The 22,762-nt window shown below is 41.1% G+C and overlaps 1 protein-coding gene across 2 annotated transcripts in view; it reads left to right on the plus strand.

Moving 5' to 3' along the window:
* Positions 1-22,762, plus strand: part of PDGFRA (platelet derived growth factor receptor alpha) — a 34,659-nt gene that overhangs the window by 5,816 nt on the left and 6,081 nt on the right. For both annotated transcript variants that reach the window (XM_041459753.1, XM_041459844.1), the window contains exons 2-19: positions 1,745-1,805; positions 3,130-3,444; positions 6,264-6,527; positions 7,216-7,346; positions 8,720-8,891; positions 8,994-9,183; positions 9,672-9,787; positions 10,261-10,387; positions 10,888-11,081; positions 11,533-11,627; positions 11,737-11,869; positions 15,921-16,025; positions 16,698-16,808; positions 17,557-17,710; positions 18,721-18,887; positions 20,038-20,153; positions 20,707-20,829; positions 21,410-21,521. In XM_041459753.1, coding sequence (XP_041315687.1) covers positions 1,757-1,805; positions 3,130-3,444; positions 6,264-6,527; positions 7,216-7,346; positions 8,720-8,891; positions 8,994-9,183; positions 9,672-9,787; positions 10,261-10,387; positions 10,888-11,081; positions 11,533-11,627; positions 11,737-11,869; positions 15,921-16,025; positions 16,698-16,808; positions 17,557-17,710; positions 18,721-18,887; positions 20,038-20,153; positions 20,707-20,829; positions 21,410-21,521 — 2,674 coding nt within the window. In that variant the 5' untranslated portion in view covers positions 1,745-1,756. The remainder of the gene's footprint in view (positions 1-1,744; positions 1,806-3,129; positions 3,445-6,263; positions 6,528-7,215; positions 7,347-8,719; positions 8,892-8,993; positions 9,184-9,671; positions 9,788-10,260; positions 10,388-10,887; positions 11,082-11,532; positions 11,628-11,736; positions 11,870-15,920; positions 16,026-16,697; positions 16,809-17,556; positions 17,711-18,720; positions 18,888-20,037; positions 20,154-20,706; positions 20,830-21,409; positions 21,522-22,762) is intronic.

The raw sequence follows: 22,762 nt of genomic DNA on the forward strand, positions 1-22,762 counted from the left end.
CCTCTCCTTTGCTGCATCACTTGCACTGAATAGTCTGGCAAAACAACACAGGACGGGGAGAGAGTTGCCTTTTCAGTCAGAAAAGGGAGGGAACTTGGCAGAAGTGGGGTAACATTGTCTTGTGGATCTTGGGAGACTGGGAGTCAGATCAATAAAGCAGACCATGGTAGGTCTTTAAAGAGTTACAGAGGGTTACTTTATCAGAAAAAAATGCAGGGTATAAATGTGATAAAAATAAATAAAGAGGTTGAAAGTGAGGGAACTATTTTATATCCAAGGGTCTGTTATTGATGGGAGACAGATGCATAAATACATGGCAATTAGCATTATTGCTAATTGAAGAAGCAGGCAAGATGCTTTGTCTCTGCTGGAGCATTGTTAGCTGGATTTCTGAAGGTGTTTGTACATGTTTTTGAGGCAGGTAGTCTTCTAATCCTTCTTCTGAGACCTTTATGTTTGAATATAAAGTTCTTTTGCTCTGCTCCACCCATTGCAGGAGAAAAGCAGGACTAGATCAGAAACACTCCTTGGCATGTTGTAAGCATTTAGCTCCCATATGGCACTGCCACAGCTGGAATAACTAGATGCACCTACGTGCTTTCATATCTCAGCATCAGAAGCTGAATACCAGAGGATGAGTAGAAACTCTCCAGAACCTTTGAAAAATAGTTCCTGTCTTGGCACATCATCCTTTATTTCACTCCTTGGTCTGTGTTTCAAATTAGGGGCTCCTCTGTGCAGTGTTTTTTTAATCTGTATTGGATTTGGGCCAAATCCAGTTGCTGTTAGAAGTCACCAACAAAGCATCTGTTGGTTTCAGTGGGAGCAGGGATTGCAGGATCTTCTCCTTTAGAAATTACCTAGCATGCTGCTTGAGGGTTTTATGTAAAAATGTCATTACATGGCACAAAAATTACATAGATGCTTACTGCTATTGTTGCCTCCATAAGACAGATGCTTTAGGATTATATGTTTGAAAGCTGAAATAATTGCATGTGATCTATGACTCTCTGCACTGTTGGGGAGATTAGATGCTCTATGAATGGCACTGCTGGCCTACAGTCTGTAATGGATTTATTTCATTAGAAAATTTCAGCATGTGTTTTAAATAGCATGTCTCTCGATCAAGGGAATTCTTGCTAAATAAGCAATAAGCACTATTGTATTACATTGTATTCTGTAAGCTATATATACACATATGCACAATGGCAAAACAAAAATATCGCTCAGGGTTGTACTGTTTGTAATGAGTGGCTTTAAAATGTACTTTTTCTCCAATAAAAGCTGCTTGCAGCTGCAAGGTCAGAACTTACTGCATGAAGATGTTCCATCTTCATTGATCCTTGTGAGGGTGCTGCCTCTGCGCAGGGGCACAGTTTCTGTGGGCTCGGTCCCAAAGGCTGCAGTGGGAGCAGAGCTGCCTGCAGGCTGTTGGAGAGGGGATGCACCAGGACTTGGTTCCTTATGCCAGGACTTGGCTCCTTACACTGCCAGTGGAGAGAAGGGGTCGTGGTGTCTCCTCTGCCTGTGATCGCTCTGTGGCCACACACACCTTGTGGCAGTAGGTGGCATGAGTCTCACCGGGCTGGGGCTGTGAATTGGGGTCCCTGGGCCACTCCTCTTGGTGGCTCTGTGTGGAGTGATGGGAAGCTGCACTTGGGTGCTGCAGAAGAGGAGTCCTTCTAAGTCTTATACAGTTGTCAGTCCATTAACTCTCTGTCTTGCCTTCTCCTTTGTGTTTCAGTTGTTGGCAGCTATGGGTACTTACCCACAGACGTTCCTGATCCTAGGATGTTTTCTCACAGGTAATGTTCATCAATCCTCTAAGCTTCCCCATCTCTAATTCTTCATAAATCTGTGTTTAAACTCGCTTTCATTCTGCCCACAATAACAAATGCCACATGGCTGCCAGCTGGTCACAGACCTTGTTTTTCTGCTTCCACCCCAGCCCCGGTAGGCTGTGACAAGACCTGCTGAGCAGGCAGTACTTTCACTGGCCCATATTGGCCACTTTGTGTCTCCTGTGCTGCTGTAGCCTCGCACCCGAGTGGTGTGAGTGTGCAGGACAGTGAGCTGCCCACCTGCAGCTGGGGACGCTCCGGCAGAGCGGGCCGGGCTGCCTGTGTGGGCTCCCTGCAGCTCCAGGCCGCGCCGCCGGGCTGCCGGCCCAGCCGCTGCTGGAATGGTGCTGACGGGAGGGCAGGGCTGCCTGTGCCACAGGGTGACAAATATAGAAAGGGCTTCTGCAGCAAGGTAACTCGGGGCAGGAGTGCAAAATGATTTCAAAGACAGTCTGGATTCCTGGTGCTGGTTTATTGCAGAGTCCCAACTTCACTCAGTGGGCCTAGGTGCTTTGTCATTCGGTAGACTGAAACCACAAACATATTTCCTTGGTGAGTTCCTCGTTTTGTAGGGTTTGAATCCTCTAATTTTCCTTCTGAGTGTTGGACCTGCACCAACCCACCTGCAAATTACCTAGACTTGCAAATCTGAGCCTGTAACTGGAGATTGCATCTGGAAACCGGTTCCATCTACAACATCTAGTTCAGTGAATTGCAGTTTTATTTGGCTACAAGCCTTCTGTACATTTTGGCTAGAGGTAGACCTGATGTACAAGCTCTTGCTCTGGCCCTTTGCAGAAACCGGAGTCAGATGTAAAATGCAGGTTTTAGTCTTGGGAAGTGGTTTCCAAATTTCAACTATGAGCTTGCTTGAAAGTCGACAGGACTGCTGGTTTCATGGCCAGGGCTGTAAGAAGGTGTGAAATGCCTGTGAGCCAGCAGCCAGGGTGTGCAATTCACTGGTCTGCAGTAGAGCTGTGTACAGCTTTGGGGCTGGAAAGCTGTGGTGTGGAGTGGGAGCTATCTCTAACTTCACCTCTGACTGTCTTTCACCTCTTGATTTGACAAACAGAAGTCGGCAAGCAAACACTTAACATTTCAAAGGAAAGCCATTTGCTATTCCTCAGGCAAAGCTTTGGCTTTTAACAAGGGCAAATTTCCTGGGACATCAGCAGGTCTGAAACAGTCAGAAAAGAAAGCTGCTCTGGACCCTCTCTGCTTCCTTTCACGTCCCTCTGCTGAAGCTGTTTTGTGTATTGACGTGCTATTTATTTGTGTCTTTTTGCAGGACCATTCCTAACATTTTGCCAGCTTCCTCTGCCAACTATTGTTCCCAATAGGAACGAAATGGTGGTACAGCTGTATTCCAATTTCACACTCAAATGCTCTGGAGACAGTGAAGTGAGCTGGCAGTACCCAGTGACCGAGGGAAACCACAGGACAGACATTAGACACGAAGAGAACAACAGTGGCCTCTTCGTGACAGTGCTGGAAGTGGTAAATGCCTCGGCCGCCCATACGGGCCTGTATGTCTGCTATTATAACCACACACAAGTGGAGGATGGGGAGGTGGAAGGCAAGGACATCTACATCTATGTGCCTGGTAAGTGGGGGTGCCACAGCTGTACCTGGAGCTTTGGGTGGGAGAGGTGAACCATGGATGTTCAGAAGAGGTGTATTGCTTCTGGCAATTTACTGTCTGAGGAAGAGAAATAACCCCAGGGTTAAATAGTATGAATCAAGACCAGCCCCTGTAAATCTATGGATATGTTCTTCTTTCTTTCTACTGGTTTTCACTTTTTGATAAGAATTTGAGTTCTCAAGAAGAGTGATGAACCCCAACTTTAGAGCTGAGGTCTTCTGACCACCAAGGGGCTGGAAAGCAGACCTTGGTGGCCAGGTCAGCTCATCTGTGGGAGTATGTCCAGCCTTCAGGTTTGCCTGGCTCCCAGGTGGGGATTAACAGAAATTCCAGGCTTTTCAGGGGGCACTTGGGTGGATACCTTGGGATGTGTACTGACCAAATCAATGCAGTGTATGATACTAAAACTGCTGCCAGATGAGAAAGGCCGAATCTTGTTCTTAATCTAAATTAGACTTTAACTGAGAACTGGAAAAAGCTCATGTGTGGACAGGTCCAGGGAAGTGTAAAGCAATGGAGATGTCCTAGAGGTGACTGCCAGAGGGAGGGGAAAGAAGTGTTCTTGCTGGCCAGTCTGACACAAGATTAAACACATGGTGCTACTGTGCAGTGCCCTGTAATTTTCAAGGCAAACACAGCCTTCCCAGGCCCTGTGTTGCATTTCTCTTTAGTGGTGGAAAACTGTTGGACCCAGAAGAAATGGCATCCCTTCTTTTTGGAAGTGCCTATTTTCAGCTTTGCCCTCCCACCCCCTTCTTCTGACTGGAAATCTGCTTAAAGGCTTTCCACAATCTCTATGGGATGAGAATCTTTATTGCCATAGCTGAGATAGGCACCAAAGGCTGAGCCACGACTGACTGCTTCTGTAAAGCCCTGTCTGGATGTTTCCTCAGCATTGGCTGGGCTTCAGGGGGTGAGGGTCACAACTGCAGGGCCAGAAGAGATCAAGCCACTGGATTTGCAGTAAACATATTGAACAGGGAACAAAAGAGAGGAGAAGAGATTGCAAATCATCCTGCAAAACTGCAGCATGTTCTGAAGGAGTGATGTCTGCAATGGCAAGGAAGATTCTGGAAGGGCAAAAAGCCAGGAGGCAATAGCAGGACTTGTTTTAAAGGCTATTTTGCAGTGGCATTAATTTTTGCTGTTGACAGTGTGTGATTCAAGGACAGTGATTCTTCCAAGACTCTCTCCCCATTTGCCACAACAAATGTAAAGTGTTTGCATTTGTTCTTGAAGCAAGATGTTTCAGAAGAGCTGGATACTGCCAGCTTTGGCACATATATCTCAATATCCAAGCAGCTCTAACCAAATTACCAGAAGATGTTGTTTATGTTAAGCAGTCTTGCAGCTCACCAGTGGAGGATTATAAAGGCAAGAGCTGGAAGATTTCTTCAAGACGACTTTTTCGTTTGGTTTTTGAAAGCCTCTAGACATCAGCCTACCAGATTTGCAGGGCAGAGACACCATGTAATTTTTTCCACTTGCTAACCATCAAGATGTTATAAATGCAGAAACATATCCTTTTCTCCAAATTAAAGAGAACGTCTCCGTTTCCACTATAAACTTTGTCTTTACAATTGTTTTTCCTGCAATGAATTAGGAGGGCAATGGGTGGCAGCAACCCACTTTAACCAGGGAGGATTACGTTGGGACTTCACACAATATCCTATTTTCACTAACAGCACATAGAAAACCAAACTAGGTGAATCTTGTTTCTGTTTTAAATTACAGTGGGAAAATGAATACATGGAGTTGGCAGCATTTTTGGGATGGAGCGCTGTGTTTGGAATATTGCTACAAAGAGCCTGCCAGTGCAGCAGAAAGTCTATTGTTGGAGGGATTTGGATTGCTATTTATTAAATTTTATTATAAAGCTTTGCACAGAAGCTTCAGGCTAGTAGGGATTATTTGTTTATTCTGAATGGCGAAATGGAGATGATTTGAGTGTTGTGCTTTTTATGCATAATGTTATGCAATTATGTTTTAAACTCAGACTTTGGATTGGCTGGATAGGAAAGTTGGCATATATTTTGTTGACTTTAAAAGAAATAAAACTACCAGGTCCTTGTTTGCTTTTTTTCCTAGTTGAATACTGTATTTTGAAAACCACATGCTGTGACCATAATTAACTATGTCTCATAACTGTAATGTTGGACATGTTAGAAATACATGGAGATAAGTACCTTGAACTATTTTTGATGAAATGTGGCTTTAGTGGTGTTCAACACAAACAACATGAGACTGGCTTCTACAGGTTTTTTTTTTTTTGGTTTTTTTTTTTTTTTTTTTTTTTTTTGTTTTTTTTTTTTTTTTGTTTTTTGGTTTTTGGTTTTTTTTTTTTTCTTGGAAAGTGTTTGGATTTTTTATTTTATTTTTATTTTTATTCTACCCCCCTGCTTATATATTGGTTAGGAGACAGATACTAATAAAAAAGGGGAAAAACATCTAACTTAAAGTCATGTGCGTTGTGAATAATAACACAACATTTTGGGAGGAGGATCTTTTGTTTTTTTCGTTTTGTATCGTGAATTGTCACAAAGGAACCTAAGCCCTTTCCTGTTTTTTCCTTAGGAGAAATGTTTCACTACATGTCACATCAAGTAGCTAAAATGAGATACCACATGAAATTAGCAAACCTTACCTGCAATATCTGAAACACTGGGAGAATGAACCGTGCAAGTTTCACTTATGACCCATAAGTGGTCATTGATATGCAATTCTTGTACGTGGACTTGCTGCAAACAAGACAGTGTAAGATTCCCTCTTGTTTTTTACAGACCCAGACATGCCTTTTGTTCCTTCTATACCAGAAGACCAGTTCATCCTGGTAGAAGAAGGTGATCCTGCAGTTATCCCTTGTCGGACAAGTGACCCAGATGCTCAAGTGACTTTAGTTAACAGTTTAGACAAGTCTGTGCATGCTTTGTATGACACCAAACAAGGCTTCATAGGGAATTTTCCTGCGGGCTCATACGCGTGCAAAACAATGGTTAAAGGCGTGGAGTTCAAGTCTGATGAGTTCCTCATCTATATTATAAGAGGTATTTATTTCTATTCATTTAAAAAAAACTGAAAAGTGCTTGTGTTCCTTCTTCACACTGTAATAGCACCAGCATCACTGGCTTATATCAGATATTTCTCCAACGATGAGCTCCTTGCTCCTCTGGCAGTACTGCCAGTTATTTAGTTGCAAGTTTACTTACAATTTTGATGAGAAAAAGGTGTCCCTAACTTTATCTTCTCTCCAAAATTATTGCAAGAAAAATGTTTTGTAGTCCATATATTTTCAATCTATTTGTTGAAACACAAGAGGCTGGTGTTTCCCAGTGGCTTTGAACTGTAGAACTCTGGGTAGCCTGAAAAACATATTGATTTAATTAGTTTGAAAACATTTTTCCTGGCCATCAAGGAATTCTCAAAGACAGTCACTGATTAGCAAAATGGGAAATTGCTTTTATGCCTAATGCCTTTTTACAGGGGGATTTGAGATAGGAACTTCTAATTGAAATTTTATTTGTGGATAATTTTTTTGTGGGATTGAACTGCCTGTGCAGTTCATGCTTTAAATACAAATTGTTTATATTAGTATGTATCAGCAGTACTTTTAATGAATTTTCAAGGTGGTTCCTCAGTAGAGGAATTGAAATGAAACTCTTCCTCTGAAACTGCACCATGTGAAAATTGTAATCTTTCAAAAATTAAATGAGATCTCTCTCTCTTTTCTCTTAGCTACTTCACAGCTGCCTGTTGAAATTGAAGCTCCCAAAACTGTCTACAAAACAGGCGAGACCATCATAGTAACTTGTGTGGTCTTTGACAATGAGGTGGTTAATTTACAGTGGAATTATCCTGGGAAAGTGGTAAATATATCGCTTTCTTTTTTTTTTTTTTTTTTTTTTACACCATGTTTGTAGTTACTTATTAGGCAAGTGAGTGAGGTTGTAAAATATTCTTCTCTTATCTGAATGAGGACTGCTGAGGAGAGAAAACCAAGTAAGTTCTTTTAATTTTAGGTTACCATATAAGAAAGTCAGTCCCAAAAGGTAAATTTGCTGTTAGCAAACTAACAGCAAAGCATGAGAAGAAGGTGTGGTATGGCTGAGGCAGTAATGCTGTCTCTCAGGTCTTGTGCTGCTGCAAAACGAGAAATATTTTGAAAATTGAAAGATCTAGTATGTTTGGCGTCTGAGTAGAGCTCTGCTGCTGAAGGTCTGAACCTCTAAAACAGCTCTCTTAAATCCTGGTTCTTGGGGGTAATAAAGGACAATGAAGAATCAAATCTATAATCTTAAGTGTTCTTCATTATGCAGATGTAAACTGAAATTATTCTTACAGTCACTGAATTTACTATTGAGAAACATCTAGTAAGAAAATCTTGTAGAACCCTGAACTTTTTAAACTGGTTTAATATCCTTGTAGAAGCCTGAAATTTTTTAAACTTGTTTAACATCCTTTTGCACTGAAAACTTTCATTCACTGAAACTTGGCTAGAGCCAGTCCTGGGCAATTTCAGAGTATCCCATGTAAAAAGTCTGGTTACTGAAGGAATGATGTAATTGAAGTGCACCTAGCTGTTGCTCCAAATCTCACCTTTTCTTTAAGTAAGTTAAGAACCCAAGAGGAAAAATTATTTGAGCAAGTTTTGTCTCGTTTTCCATCTTACACATCAATATAGTTTTTGCTATATGGAACTTTTCAAAACTAGCCCCAGCATACTTTTGTACCAGTCTCTCATGATAACATGGTGTGTCATTTTCACCATCCCTTTACTCTCAGGAGTTTTCTCCTTGTCAATAAATTATTCTTGTTTTGAGAGTAGGCAGAACATATCTATTAACTGGTTACTTTTTGCCTGGTGAAGGGGATAAAAATTCATCTTACTTCATGGACATTGAACAAAGGGGACTCAAGTGGCTTTTACATCTGACAAAAAGGTAGTGCATAAAGAGTAAATTTCTCTGTCAAGATGCTTACCCAAATTTTCAAAGGTATTTTGTTTTTTGTGAACAAAACATGAGCTCCCAACCTCCTGTGCCTACCCCCAAAAGGGTGTATTTTTATAGGCACAGCTTTTCTGTTGTGGCTGAAAAAGGCATCCTTATCTGAGTAAACAAGTCTTCTGCCATACAGAATTTAAATGTTTGCTCTCACTTCAGGAGTATCAAAGATCCTCGGTGATGTGCTTTCAACTCAGTTACTTAAGCAAGGCTTTTTTTCCTTCTCCAAACTACAGAAAGAAAAAGGTCTGATAAAACTTGATGATATCAAGGTGCCATCACAGAAGCTGGTTTACACCTTGACCATTCCTGAGGCATCAGTGAAAGACACAGGGGATTATGAATGTACTGCTCGGCATGCAACCAAGGAGGTTAAGGAAAATAAGAAAGTAGCCATTACAGTTCATGGTATGGTCTGATTTTAGTGTCTAAAATTATTAACACATTGGAAAATACCATTCTTGAAAAGTGTTGCATAGTGTTGTTTACACAAGGCTTTTTCATTCACAGACAAAGGCTTTGTTCACCTGGAGCCTCAGTTCAGCCCTCTGGAAGCTGTCAACCTGCATGAAGTAAAAAACTTTGTTGTTGATGTGCAGGCTTACCCAGCACCAAAAATGTATTGGTTGAAGGATAATGTGACTCTGATTGAAAATCTTACAGAGATTGTTACTACTTCAGGAAGAGTCCAGGAAACGAGGTAAAAAACCTTCTGATCCTTACATTGCCATGCTGACTTGAGTTCCTCCTCCAGGAAACTGGGCACTATTCCTGCTCAGTTTTTACACCTCAGTTTGTTGCTTCTTTCTCAGTGGCATTTAAAAATAGTTTGTTTTCTTTTCTAAAGGGCAATGCCTAATTTACTTCTTCTCACCACCTTCATAACATCAACCTCTTCAAGGTTCCTGAGCAAGAAACCCCTTCGCTCCCTTTAACATGCCCCACACCAATAATTTCTGGCTATTTCCAGTAAAATCAGGGCTTTGTCAGGCCCCTGCAGAAAGTAACTAAGGTCACTTCTTTTTCAGTTGTATGTTGACAATTATTTACCACTTGAGTAATGAGTTAAAGGCATGCTAGAAATTATAAATGTCACTATATTATGATCACAACATACCCAGATGATGTGTTGCCCCAAAATTATTTTTTTTATGCCTGCTTTAAAAATACAAACTTGCATTTCTGCAGGTTTCAGAGCATTTTAAAATTGATACGGGCCAAGGAGGAAGACAGTGGATACTATACTTTGGTTGCTGAAAATGAGGATGAGATTAAAAGATACACTTTCTCATTGCTAATACAAGGTAAGCAGCCCCAAAGCCTTGCCCACCAGAACTCATGGCACACAGCAAAGACTTGCTCCACTTACACTCTGCAGTGCCTGGAGTATGGACACATGAAAGGCACAAACCAGGCTGAGCAGAGGAGTGCTTGCTAGTCTCTGGAGCTTTTCTAGCCTGATCCTGGCTTTCACTTCTGCACTGGCCTTGAGCCAGAAAGAAACTTTATCCACCCAGCTAAGTTATTCCAGCTGACAGGAGGATGATAGCTCATTTAACATGACATGAAGACGTGGCACAACTGCAGCACTTCCTTCTCATTGCTCTAGCCTAGAATTCACTCTGTGCTACAGGAGACCCCTCCTGGTTGAGTCTGTGTCTGTAGCTCTTGCTAAGGTGTTGGCCAAACAACACCCGTCCTGCTTTGAAATTTGAAGCTGTTTTTTTTTTTTGTAAACACTGAAAAATATTTTAACAAACTCCTGACTCCTTTCCAGTTCCAGCTCTGATCTCAGCCCTTGTGGATGATCACCATGGCTCTGCAGGTGGGCAGACAGTGAGATGCTTGGCAGAGGGGACCCCACTTCCTGATGTGGAATGGCTGGTTTGCAAGGACATTAAAAAGTAAGAGGAGTGGGTGTTTTCTTACCTGAAATATGGCCTGTATCTCTGTTATCTTAACATAATTAATTACTGTACCATGTTTGCCTCATCAAGAGCCAGGAAGTTTCAGATAATTCTTACTTCTTTTTAGAGGCATGTTGTTTATATTTCAAGAGAGGTTGTCAGTGCCCTTCTTTTTACATCCTATAGGACACAAAACAGTGCATCAATTCAGCTTTCTCTCATAAAAGCTTTCTGTTCAGTAAGCCAACTCCAAGGGTTTCACAGTCCAGGTTTGAGTAAGGATTTTGAGAAGCAGCTGTCTCTCCATTCAGGGAGTATTTTTATTTTGAAGGAAGAAAGGTGCAGATTTTTCAGAGATGCAATCTAAAGACCCTTCTGGTCCTTAACTGTGTTGTTGTCAGAAGAAATTTGCAGGGAAAGGTAATTCTTGTTCTGTTCACTCTTATTTATCCATACGTACACCCAACACCCATTTCCCCCATTATTCTTCTCTGCAGGTGCAACAATGACACCTCATGGACACTTTTGACTAACAACATCTCTGATATACATATGGAAGCCCACCTGGATCAGAAAAATATGGTGGAAAGCCAGGTGACCTTCCAGAAGGTAGAGGAAACCCTGGCTGTGCGATGTGTGGCAAGGAATGACCTCGGTGCTGTTACTCGAGAGCTGAAGCTTGTGGCTCCCAGTGAGTTTGCTTTGTCCTGTGCAGTCACAACAGCCAGTTTGACCCTGCTCTAACTCACCCCAGTTCAGTCCTAATGGATAAAAATATGAATTGTTGTAGATAATAAATTAGGGTGGATTTTTTTTTTCACCCCAGTATTTCTGAGGAGGAGGCCTTTTGCAGGTCTTTATGGTGCATCTGTTTTTTCTTATTATGTGGTTCCATAATTAATTTTATAATTTTATTAGTACTGGCTATGGGACATTCTTCTAGTCAATCTGCATTTGGTTTTGAAATACGATGACAGAGCAGCCCTGGACTTGGAAAGGCTTTATAGTCACCAGTCTCAGGAACTGCTCCTGCCACTTCTGCAGGATATGGGAACTGCAATGACAGGGGAGGTGGGTGCCTTATGTGTGTGATGTTCCTCATGGCTCATGAAGAAAATATGGTCTATCTTTTTACTCTACAGCCTTGAGATCAGAGCTAACTGTGGCTGCTGCTGTCTTAGTGCTGTTAGTGATTGTGATAATTTCACTGATTGTCCTGGTCATCATATGGAAACAGGTATGTAGAAAAGTATTTTGGTTTGGGTGCTGAGCCCTGCTGGATTTTGATCTGCTCTAAAGTCTGGTCCAGGACTAATGCTTGGTTTTGCATTCAATGTGCTCTGCAGAAGCCCAGGTATGAGATTAGATGGAGAGTCATTGAGTCTATCAGCCCTGATGGCCACGAGTACATTTATGTGGACCCAATGCAGCTGCCTTATGACTCCAGATGGGAGTTTCCTCGAGATGGGTTAGTGCTTGGTAAGTTTTCTGTAAGGGACTAGCCCCACCCTTCTTTGGGGAGAAAGACATTCAGTGACCATTCGGAGGTTTCTGCAGGATTTGCAGTGGAAGTTATGGCCACAAAGTCCAGAGTCTCTGTCTGTTTGTTCTCATCAGTTCTCCTTCCTGTTCCTCTTCTACAATGGCATCAGCCCTGAGGTCCTGGTGTTAGTGTCTCCTGTGCATGCGTTCCTGTTCTCCTCCTGTCTGCAGTGTCCCTACGTGGCTTAGGAGAGTCTCTCAGTGTTGAACACCCTTTTCAACCCGTATTTCTGCTAAGGCATCCACAAGAAGAACATAATTACTTTTTGTTTGCAAGACATTTATATACTTATGTGCAGAGACCAAGAAAATCTGCAACTAGTTATCAGTTTTATTAAAAATATTTTTTAAATTATTAATCCATGCCATGCACATATCCGTGCTGAGTAACAGCATATTTTTGTGGCTACTGTCCTTCTTTCTTCTTCCTTCCCCTTCTGCTTTCTTGCCTTGCTGTTCCTCATTGGAATTCATACAGAATTCAGTCATAATTATTTCCTCAAGGCTGGCCCAACCTCTCATTTATATCAATTGAAAGTGTAATGACTACAGAAAATTCTAATGCTCTATCAAGATAGTGTTTTAAACATACAAGGCTTCTATCTCATGGAGATATCTGTGAACGAAATTGTATTGCAAAACACAGGAGAAGAAGATGAAATGTGTCTTTTGTTTGATGTATTTCAAGGAACATACTCCCCTGGTGTAGTTCTTCACTAGCACAGAGAAAGAGTTAATTCTTGAGAGAAGCAAGAGAAAAATTTCCAGTTCAGGAACAATATCCTTTAATTAAATTCATGTTGCTAATTGAAGACTAGAGGAGGGTGAATGTTTTATGGAATTATTTTATTACAACCCAGACTTTAATTATATGCCTAAATAGGATTTGTCAGATCTGAGTTGTTAAAGACCACCACTGTGACTTTGTCTCCCTCTGACTCATGAGCACCAGCCTGCTTCAATGCCTTCTTGTTTACAAGTGTATTCAGAATAGTCAGTAACTTTAAATCCCAGTGCTCCATATCCTTCTGTCAATCTGGGTTGCACAGCTGCTCTTCTTGACGCACTCACCTGCCAGCACTTTTGCCGTATTAAATGCTTGCTGGTGAGGGGGGACCCTCTTTTTTTTTTCTGGGGCTGACAATTCTGTTTTGTGTGGATTTTCTCTTATCTAAGTGGGAGATGACAGCAAAGCAATTACACCTTTAGTTCAGGGAGGCTCCAAAGCAGGTTACAAACCCATTTTGGCTCTGCCAGATGAGTATTTCCCATGCTGTGTAAGCCAGCTGGCATTTATTTGTTTCTTCTAGCCAGTAGTGCCTGGAGTGCAGTGCTGTGTTAAATGCCAACTCTGAACATTGGCTGGATGGAGCTTCAATTGATAAATTTGGGTTACACTGCAAATTTCCCTTTGCAGTCACTGATCCACAGTATATGCAGTGCACTGCTCTTTAAAGGGCTCCTGAACCAGAGCAAGTCCAGGTGATGCGTATCAGAAGGAACAATGCAGTAATGCCATGAGCTGTTTGAACACCACTCCTGGCTCTGCTGAGAATTAACGAGGTCCCAGCAGGACCTGGACCTCCTCATCTGGCTGACAGAGCTGAGAGCAGCGACTTTTGAGGCATGGGGTCCGAGTGTTGCTGCTCAGGATACCAGGGTGGCTGTACAGGGACAGCAGAATTGCTCTCATCACTTCCCAGCAAGCCACTTGCTAGTCCTGGTGACCTTAATAAAATGAAATGCTGATCTGAGACAGAATCTGACCCGTGCCTATTTGAAAAAGACTAGTTAAGATTCAGGTCACACAACAGTCAGAGATGTGGTATCTAATTTCGTGAGTCTAGAAATTGGGTGTAGATTATAAAGCTTGACACTTGTTTGGCTTTTAATATAGTCCAAGAGACTTATGGTTTCATTTGGGGTGGGTTGATTATCCCAGACCAATTTTAGAAAAAGAAACATCCAGCTGAGATGGTGGCATCTGGAACAAATTCACACACCCTACCCTTGTATCCTCTGAGCAGAAAAGCAGCACCTCTCTGGCAGGCACAGCAGATAAGCTCTGTGGATGGGTACAGAGGCTGAATTAGCTGCTGTTCCTCCTCTAGTTTGAGGAATCTTGAGCTGCTGCTTTGTCTGCACAGTCCCTCTGTGGTAGTGAAGCAGCACTGCTCCTTCAGTGAGCAGATCACAGCAGTGCCTTTTTACTCAAAAGTAAACTCGCACTGTAATTTTGAGCTTCAGTGAAGCACTCATCAAGAATATGATGGCATTACAGATGCTTCCAGTTCTTGTGCAGCTAGCTCTCACCTGGCTCCAAATTTCAAATGCAAAAGACATGGAGCTTGGGCTACATCTGCAGAGAGAGTTGAAAAGGGGAAATAGCAGTGGTGGCTCCCTGCCATTCCGGAAGCGCTCTCACTGTCTCCACATGCACCCCAGCCCAGCAGAGGTGATGGAGAGGGAGATGTGTGCCTCGTGCTCAGCTGACAATATGGTTTTGGGGAGGAATTGGCTTGTGAAGACAAGAAGATCAAGGAGCATCAGCAAATGCCATCACATTCTGAAGGGCTGCATCCTGCCATATGGCTCCCAGACCTTCAGCCTGAAAAGTTTCAGGGGCCAAATTTCAAACTCAGGTTGTTTGAATTAGTCTAAAATTTAGTGTGAAGCTTTCTCACATCCTGATTGGGAAGGATAACCTTTGGAGCACGGGAATCTTGAAAAGAAATCACATGGCTTCTGTGTGCATGACAAACTATGCTGTCATAATCTTGGAGAGGTTCGCCAATGTTAACTCAGCTAAGCATTCTTTAACCATTTCTTGTGCTTGTTAATGATGTAGACATTGTATGGTTGGAAATTTTCTTTCAAAAGCATGTGTACAATAAAAGTGGGGGCAGTAGCTAGAGGATAACAGAAACATATGGCATTGCATGCCAGATAACACCTTCAGAGGTGTAAAAGGTGACAAGTTCAAACTACAAACGAACGTCAAAGACAAAATGCTGTGTATCTCCATAGTAAAAGTTACTACTTATTCTTTCTGTGTTTCAAGTTAAAAAGTAAAATAAAACCAAAGCGACAGCTTGTCAGGCATGTGATTATATTTGGGCATCTGGACCTCATATACAGGTTCATTCACTAAGTATTCTCTTGATGAACTTGGTTTTCAATGCAGAAGCTATGAAATACAGCATTTTGGAGTATGTTTGTGCAGTTCATATTTCTCTAAAATCTCAATCTGTACAAAATTCTTCTGGAGACTGTATCCATATTAGAAGACAGGATATATTAATCCCAAATTTTTGTCAAAACTGATTTGTGGGAAGAGTAAAGGGTCTATAAACATCAGCTGTTTCATTACAGCACTTGGAAATTTGCAATGCAATTTATTCCAGCAGATGAAACACACTTGTACATTAGACTTCAGAGAAATTTCCCCTCATATGTGATCAAGATGTATCTCAGCTTCTTGCAGATCTGAAATGGTGCTGCCTGTCTGTTTCTGAATGTGCTGTTGATGTGCTTTAGTCCATTTTACTGCTGGATGTATCCAGCATTATATAAAAGACCAAAACTACAGTTGAGGGACCCAATTAAGATTTGTAAGTCAGGGATATGCCTGTATTTTAGTCAGGTGTTGACTGAGGCAAAGAGGTCAGCTTAAGCCTAGGACAATCCATGATGTGAGAAGATAAAGTGAGGATGGTAGAGCACAGGAAGGGATGAATTTGAGCTGAGCTTCCAGGTGCAGGTGTGCTCTTGATGTTTACTTGCACCTTTTTAAGAATTGTACTTAATGATAGCACTTCATATCTGCTTTTTCTGCCTAAAAACAACAACAATAACAATAATACTGGTGGCCTGGCTAAGGGAATGTGCCCTTTCCACACAAGAGTCAACTTGTAGAGGAATGGAGATAGGAAAGAAGCTGAATTGCTCTTAACTTTCTGAAATAAACAATGCTCTCCCTTGTGTTCAGGTCGGATCCTTGGTTCGGGTGCATTTGGAAAAGTAGTTGAAGGGACTGCGTATGGATTGAGTCGCTCTCAACCCGTGATGAAAGTAGCTGTGAAAATGCTGAAACGTAAGTTGTCATGGTTCCACTTCCCAAGCCAGGTAGGGCAGGTTCCCACAGGGTTATTCAAACGTTGCTTGTTATAAATTAATTATTCCTATCTAAAATTGAAAATGAATGGTGAAATGACTGGATTTTAAAATTATATGTTAGATTGCTTGATGGCATTTCAAGCCTGAAGGTACCCAGGTTTTTGAAAGCATCTATAGTTTAGGTTTAGCTGAACAGCTACAATAACTCAACAAATACTGAGAAAGATAAAGTAACCATGAATGCCTGTGAACAAATGAGGGCTATACAACAAGGGGAAATAGGCAGGTCTTGTATAAACTCGCTGAAGATTTCCTGCTTCATGAGAACTGAGAATCTGATGCAGTGATTCTGTAGGAACCATGGGGAGCTTGCTTGTGTTGAATGAGCAGCTTGTAGAGTGCTTCTGTGCCATGTGGCAATCCACTACACCTCTGGAGAGGGACAAACAGGCTCAGTCAGCTACAGAGCTGCATCAAGTGAGTTCCTTATTAATCATTTGTGGCTCCTCTCCGAGTCTTAAGAAAGACATGTGTCAAGTAAGGGACATGGTGGAAGCAATGCTCCAATGAGGCAAGCAAGGAGAAATTTTTTGTTAATATGAAAAAGGTGACTGCTCCCACCAGGTGGCTAATGTGTTTTTTTCTACAGCTACAGCTAGATCTAGTGAAAAACAGGCACTCATGTCTGAACTGAAGATAATGACACATCTTGGCCCCCACCTGAATATTGTGAATCTGCTTGGAGCTTGTACAAAATCAGGTGAGTTTGGCTGAGAAAACAAAGGTTTGCTATGGGATCATCATTCAGTATTTAACAAGCACATTGGTGCCTAAAGATTTTTAGCTGTTTATGTAATCTTCATGTATTTGTAGCTTTGTAGACTGTTAAATGCCTAGGTGTAACTTCTAGTACTTTTCCAGCTTTCTTTCCCACAATGAACAAATATTTATTGATGCATTCCTTAAATTTTATCTAGTCTTGCCTGTTAGTTTACTGAAGACCTTTTCTTTTGCACCAAGTAATCATAGACACAATAAAGATAGGGTAGGAGATTAGGGGGAGAGCTCCAATGGGGTAGAACCCAGGGTGGAGGTTGCCTAACCAACTGCTCCTCAAATTGGGCAATATTGGCTAGTTATTCTGATTGCCCTATTTTATAAAATTGTATAAATTTAATTTGGAGCACTTTTTTTTTTTTTTTTTTTTTTTTTTGCCATACAGTGTATCTGAAGGCTTTTATATTATCATTCTAATGTTGTTTGGAAAAGTTTGTGTTCTATTTCCAGGCATTGACACAGGTTTCAAGTAGGCTACTTACCAATAAATATAAGCAAATATAGGTTTTCAGAAAACTTCTTGATATTTGGTAATAATTGCAGACATAACTTAGTAGATAGAAATGCATTAACTCAGAACTGTTTTCTACTACTTTTGGAGTCTTTTTGTATTTGTTTCTATCTTTCAAAAAACCCACTCACCAATGCATATTTTTGCCCTATTTTAACAGGTCCTATTTACATCATTACTGAATACTGTTTTTATGGTGATTTGGTGAACTACCTGCATAAGAATAGGGACAATTTCCTGAACCGACACCCTGAAAAGCCTAAAAAGGATTTGGATATCTTTGGGATGAACCCCGCTGATGAAAGCACAAGAAGGTGGGAAAAAAATGAATTAAAGAAATCCGTGACCTGCGACTTAGGGACTTAAGCCATTATAAACCCTTTTTGCATTACTCTCATTCATTGATTTAAACTCTTCCCTCATTTTTCTTGTTAGACTTTTATTTGTCACGTTTCATAGGCTTGGGAAGGTTTCAGCAGTTTTTTTTACTCAATCTCCCTGACATGTGTCCTAGATTTGTGTTTCCTGCATGTAGACATGCCTGCAGTCTGAGGACCCCTGTGGTTTCTCCATAGATACCCAAGTGCATCTGCCTGTCTTTGTGTTTCCATGCTTGGGGAATTTCCAGTGTCTAAAACTCCTTCCCTTCAAACAACCTGGCAGAGCTTGTTCTCCAAGCTCAAGTTCTCTCCTTTATCTACCAATGGCTTAGCCAGTCTCAATAGTGTCCTAATTGTTAATGTTCATCCCAGAACTTTTTCCAGATGATGGTTGAGGAAGGTTGTCATCATATATTCAGCAATAATATAATGCCATAAAATGAGCCAGGATTTAAAAGGTGAACAGAGATTCATTCAAAAAATCACTCAGAGAAATAGATCAACTACCTTGGTAGCTGAATAAAGCCAGTACTATTCATCTGGGCATAGACTGGATTCAGCAAGACTGGGTTTGATGCAAACTGTCTGGGTGAATAAATTACACCTATTATTTGGAATACCTTGAGCTAAAAGCCCTAGGTAGTGTTATTTGAGTTCAGTGGGATTTTGGGAAATAAGGCATGGTTACATACCTGACTGTTGGCAAAAGCCTAAGTTTGAAGCACTTGAGTACAGTAATACACAATAACATGTATTAATAAGTGATGGTTATGTTATACATTTGATATATGGTAATGATCTTTATATATATATATTTCTAACGAGAAGCCAGCTGTTGAATTTCACCTCAATACAATGGTACACCTTAAGTGAACAGTTAGATTTGCACATGCTCTGACAGGGAGGTCACTGCCTGATACACTTATATTTTTTTGCAATTCCAGTTATGTGATACTGTCGTTTGAAAACACTGGAGAATACATGGACATGAAACAAGCTGATACCACTCAGTATGTGCCAATGCTGGAAAGGAAGGAGGGCTCTAAATACTCTGATATTCAGAGATCTGTGTATGATCGGCCTGCTTCATACAAGAAGAAATCCATGTCAGGTAATGTAGAACTGGCCCTTCTGCATATATCATTAATACAAATGACTCTTGTGTAAACACGTATCTGGTTTTTGTCCTCTAAATGCACACAAACTGTTTAGCTCTGTTCAGCAAGAGTGTGAGCATAAGCTGTAAGATAAAAGCTTGTGCTTGTGTTCTTCCATTCTGCTCTGGGGGTAGGAGAGCATGTTGCTGGAGCAGAAGGGGTCCCGTTGTGTATTTGTTTCTGTGCTGAAGCACTGAGTAGTTGTGCTCTGCAGTGGGCTGTAGGCACTCTTTAGAGGCAGTGATTTTATCAGTCTTGTAGTTTGAAGGATTTTGAGCAATAGCAATGACCAAAAATAATAGTAGTTTATATTGTACTGTTTCCACTTACATTTCACATTAACTGACACTTACCAAATGCAGAACACTCCCAAATACTTTCCTGGATTATGTAATGAAGATAATAAATGCATCCTATGCCCTGTCCCTGTTCTCAGAAACCAAATATGCTTTTGTTTAAAAACAGACACTGCCACTTCTGCCTCCAGGCCTCAGAAATGGAACCATATCCAGTCCCAGATGTACATGGCAGACTTATGTACTCATGCTCTAGGACAGTCAAGGAAAATGAATCACTGACTGTTTTTTTTCCGGCATTTTTCACAAAATAAATAAGAACTGTTGCCATGAATTCCTGACCCTTTTTGCTGGTATTGGATTAGTCCCAGTGAATACTTCCTGGGAAACAACAGTGTTCAGCAAAAGTAAACAGATAAGAATGCACATGCATGCACAAAACCCTAATGAAGGCATCACCTCTAAATAAATACTTTTGTACCACACAATGAGTAAACAACCTGTGTGACAGTCCAGTAATGTCCAGTAACGCTTCTTTCTCACTTTACTTTTTCCTACTCTTCCTAGGGGAAAAAATTACAGACAGGAGAAAACCCTAACCTACTATTTAATACTGGCTGCTTTTAAAAATGCAGTATGTGTCAGTGACTGATGCAGACTTTAAAAGTGGTAATAGTTACTATGAAAAGACTGTTTTGGTCATGGTACTCTGCTAAAATTATCTGCTCGGAATCATGATAGATAGGGGAAGATGGGTGCTACTTTCACACTCCACAGCAAAACCATATTTTTCTTCTTTTTTCAATAGAATCTGAAGTCAAAAACCTTCTTTCAGATGACAGTTCAGAGGGCCTCAGCCTGCTGGATTTGCTGAGCTTCACCTACCAGGTTGCACGGGGAATGGAATTCTTGGCTTCTAAAAATGTAAGTAAATAAAAAGTAAGCAAAATGGAATAAGGTGTAAAAATGCCTTCTGCAGCTATGGTTTTAAATTTAGATTTTGAGCATATGACACAATATAGTATTACTTTTGTAGATATAGACAGCTTTCTCACTTACCTGGGAATAGAGATCACCATGATGGGAAAAAATCAAAGCAGCAGTCACTTGTCTTCCCATGCTTCATCCTGTGATATTGCTGGAGTCAGGGTGCTGGAGATGGTGGAGGATCAAAGCAAGGTCTGGGTGAAGAGTCCATGCAGTCACAAACCAGCATGATCAGAAGCACAGGCATATCATTAGTACATAAGGGGTAGAATGGGAAAGGGTGACCTGACTTTTCCCTCCTCCCCCCTAAATGCATCCATATGAGATCCTTGCTGGTCCGGAGACCTGGTGCCTCCCTGCCCCTGCTAGCAGGTGCTTGTTCAGTAAAAGGTCTTGTTAGGACTGCACTTAGAAAGCCAACCCTTTTGTAAGGGCAGTGGCTCTCATGGAAAAAGCATGTCCTTGAACAACTTCATTTTTTTCCATACAGTGTGTGCACCGTGACTTGGCCGCTCGTAATGTCCTCCTGGCTCAAGGAAAAATTGTGAAGATCTGTGACTTTGGGCTGGCTAGAGACATCATGCATGATTCCAACTATGTCTCCAAGGGCAGTGTATGTACTTAATCTCTGTAGCTCTGCTTTAACTGAAATGAAAATTATCAGTTTTAAATGTTGTTTCATGTTCTTGCCATTCAGTGTTGGTTACAGTAATTGACCGTTGGGATGAATGCGCCTCAGAACAATTTATCTTCAGATCATTAATTCCTGTAACTTTTCTAACTGTTTTAAAGTGAAAAAAGTACACATTCAGTACTTCACAGTCTGACATTTTTAACTGGCAGGTTTTGTGACTGGAGAAATTATTAAGGAACTGTCAAACAATGACATATCAGACCTAGTTCAGCAGTGCCAGATTTTGCATCATACCTTCAATCATTTACTACCTGGACATTTGCCAGTAATGAAATGAATATAGCTATGGTTTAACTAGTTTTTGTGGGGAGCAGCAAGTAGCATTGCTTATAATCCTGGTACCTCTGTATTAAATTGAATTAAAAATAAGCACTAGCAAGGTTAACATAACTTTTCTTACAGAGAGATGTTATTCCTGGCTATCAAACAACAATTGCAATAGTAATAATTTATTTAATGACTAATCTGTGTGTTTGGGCTTTCTTTCTTTTTATTACAGACTTTCCTCCCAGTAAAATGGATGGCACCTGAAAGTATTTTTGACAACCTGTACACAACATTAAGTGATGTCTGGTCTTATGGCATTCTGCTGTGGGAAATATTTTCTCTTGGTATGTACTGTGAATATTTTCCTATGTGTAGTGATTAAGTTTTTTCAATTCAAACTGTTCTACATGAAGTATTTCAAATTCTGCATATAAAAATATATGCACAAAATCCACTGTTAGTTGTTCTTCTGTATGTGATTTAAGATTCTAGTGTTAGGTGTGAAGTGAAATGTCCATACTCTCCCAAAGTCCTCTTTAGTTTTGGTACAGATTTTTTTGTTCCTTTGTTTAGGGGTTTTGACTTTTGGGGTTTTTTTGTTTGTTTTTGCAATATACCTTTTTTCCCTGTAAAACGAAAAGAACCATGTGAAAATCTTTTGTAGAAAAGTATTGGTGTGCCACAACAGGATTGATTTTCTGTCTAATATGAGAAGGAACATGTTTCTCCCTTGCAATGGGGTGCCTGGGGCTGCAGCCCAGCTCAGCAGCTGCTTTGGAACAGTCTCTTCATACACGTTTCCAAAGAGCCTGTCTTAGTCCCATTACAGAATGAAAACAAATGTCAGTCTTCTGGGACACTGATTTCTCATTTCCAGGTCAACACTGCTGCCACAGTTGGTTTATGGCAGCGTAAAGCGGTTATGACAATATGTAGCAGTTACAGACAATGTACAGCTCCCAGCTGGGAGCAGCCTGGCTCTCTCCTCAGCCTCATTAATTAGCCTCCTGGACGGGTGGATGGCCCGCTTCAGCGAGCCTGCATTGCCCACTTTTACTGCCAGCAGAATTACTCATGCCTGTGTGGTATCTACTGCTGCCCCACAGCTTGGCAGCCCCAGGCCTAATGGTATTTGCTAGAATAAGTTGTCACATAACTGCTTCTCAGAAAACAACAGTTGCACCACTATTTATGGTATTGATTCCTGTAATCTCTGGGCATCATAGGCTCCTGTAAATAGCCATTCCCTGATATCCCTGGGAGGCATTGGACAGCTCAGGAACTGAAGCACTACACTTCACTGCTCTACCTGTATAGAACGTTCTGAAGCTCAATTTTAGGTGAAAATCCTACTTTTGAGAGGGCAGAGGTTTCTGAAGTAATATTATAGTATGTCTCCTCCATCTGAGAAAATTGTTCCTTTTTGGAAAGCAAAACATCCTCAGCAGTGTTTGTTCAGAAGGTCAATTATAACATCTTGCTACCATGTCGACTTCAGCTTGAATTACTCTTTTACACATCAGCAATAACTGAGCATGAGTGCAATGATGTCTCTGTGCTGCAGCCCCAAATATCAGTTAACTGT

This window comes from Pyrgilauda ruficollis, unplaced genomic scaffold, assembly GCF_017590135.1.
Source record: "Pyrgilauda ruficollis isolate IOZ18807 unplaced genomic scaffold, ASM1759013v1 scaffold1, whole genome shotgun sequence".
In the NCBI taxonomy this organism is placed as follows: domain Eukaryota; kingdom Metazoa; phylum Chordata; class Aves; order Passeriformes; family Passeridae; genus Pyrgilauda; species Pyrgilauda ruficollis.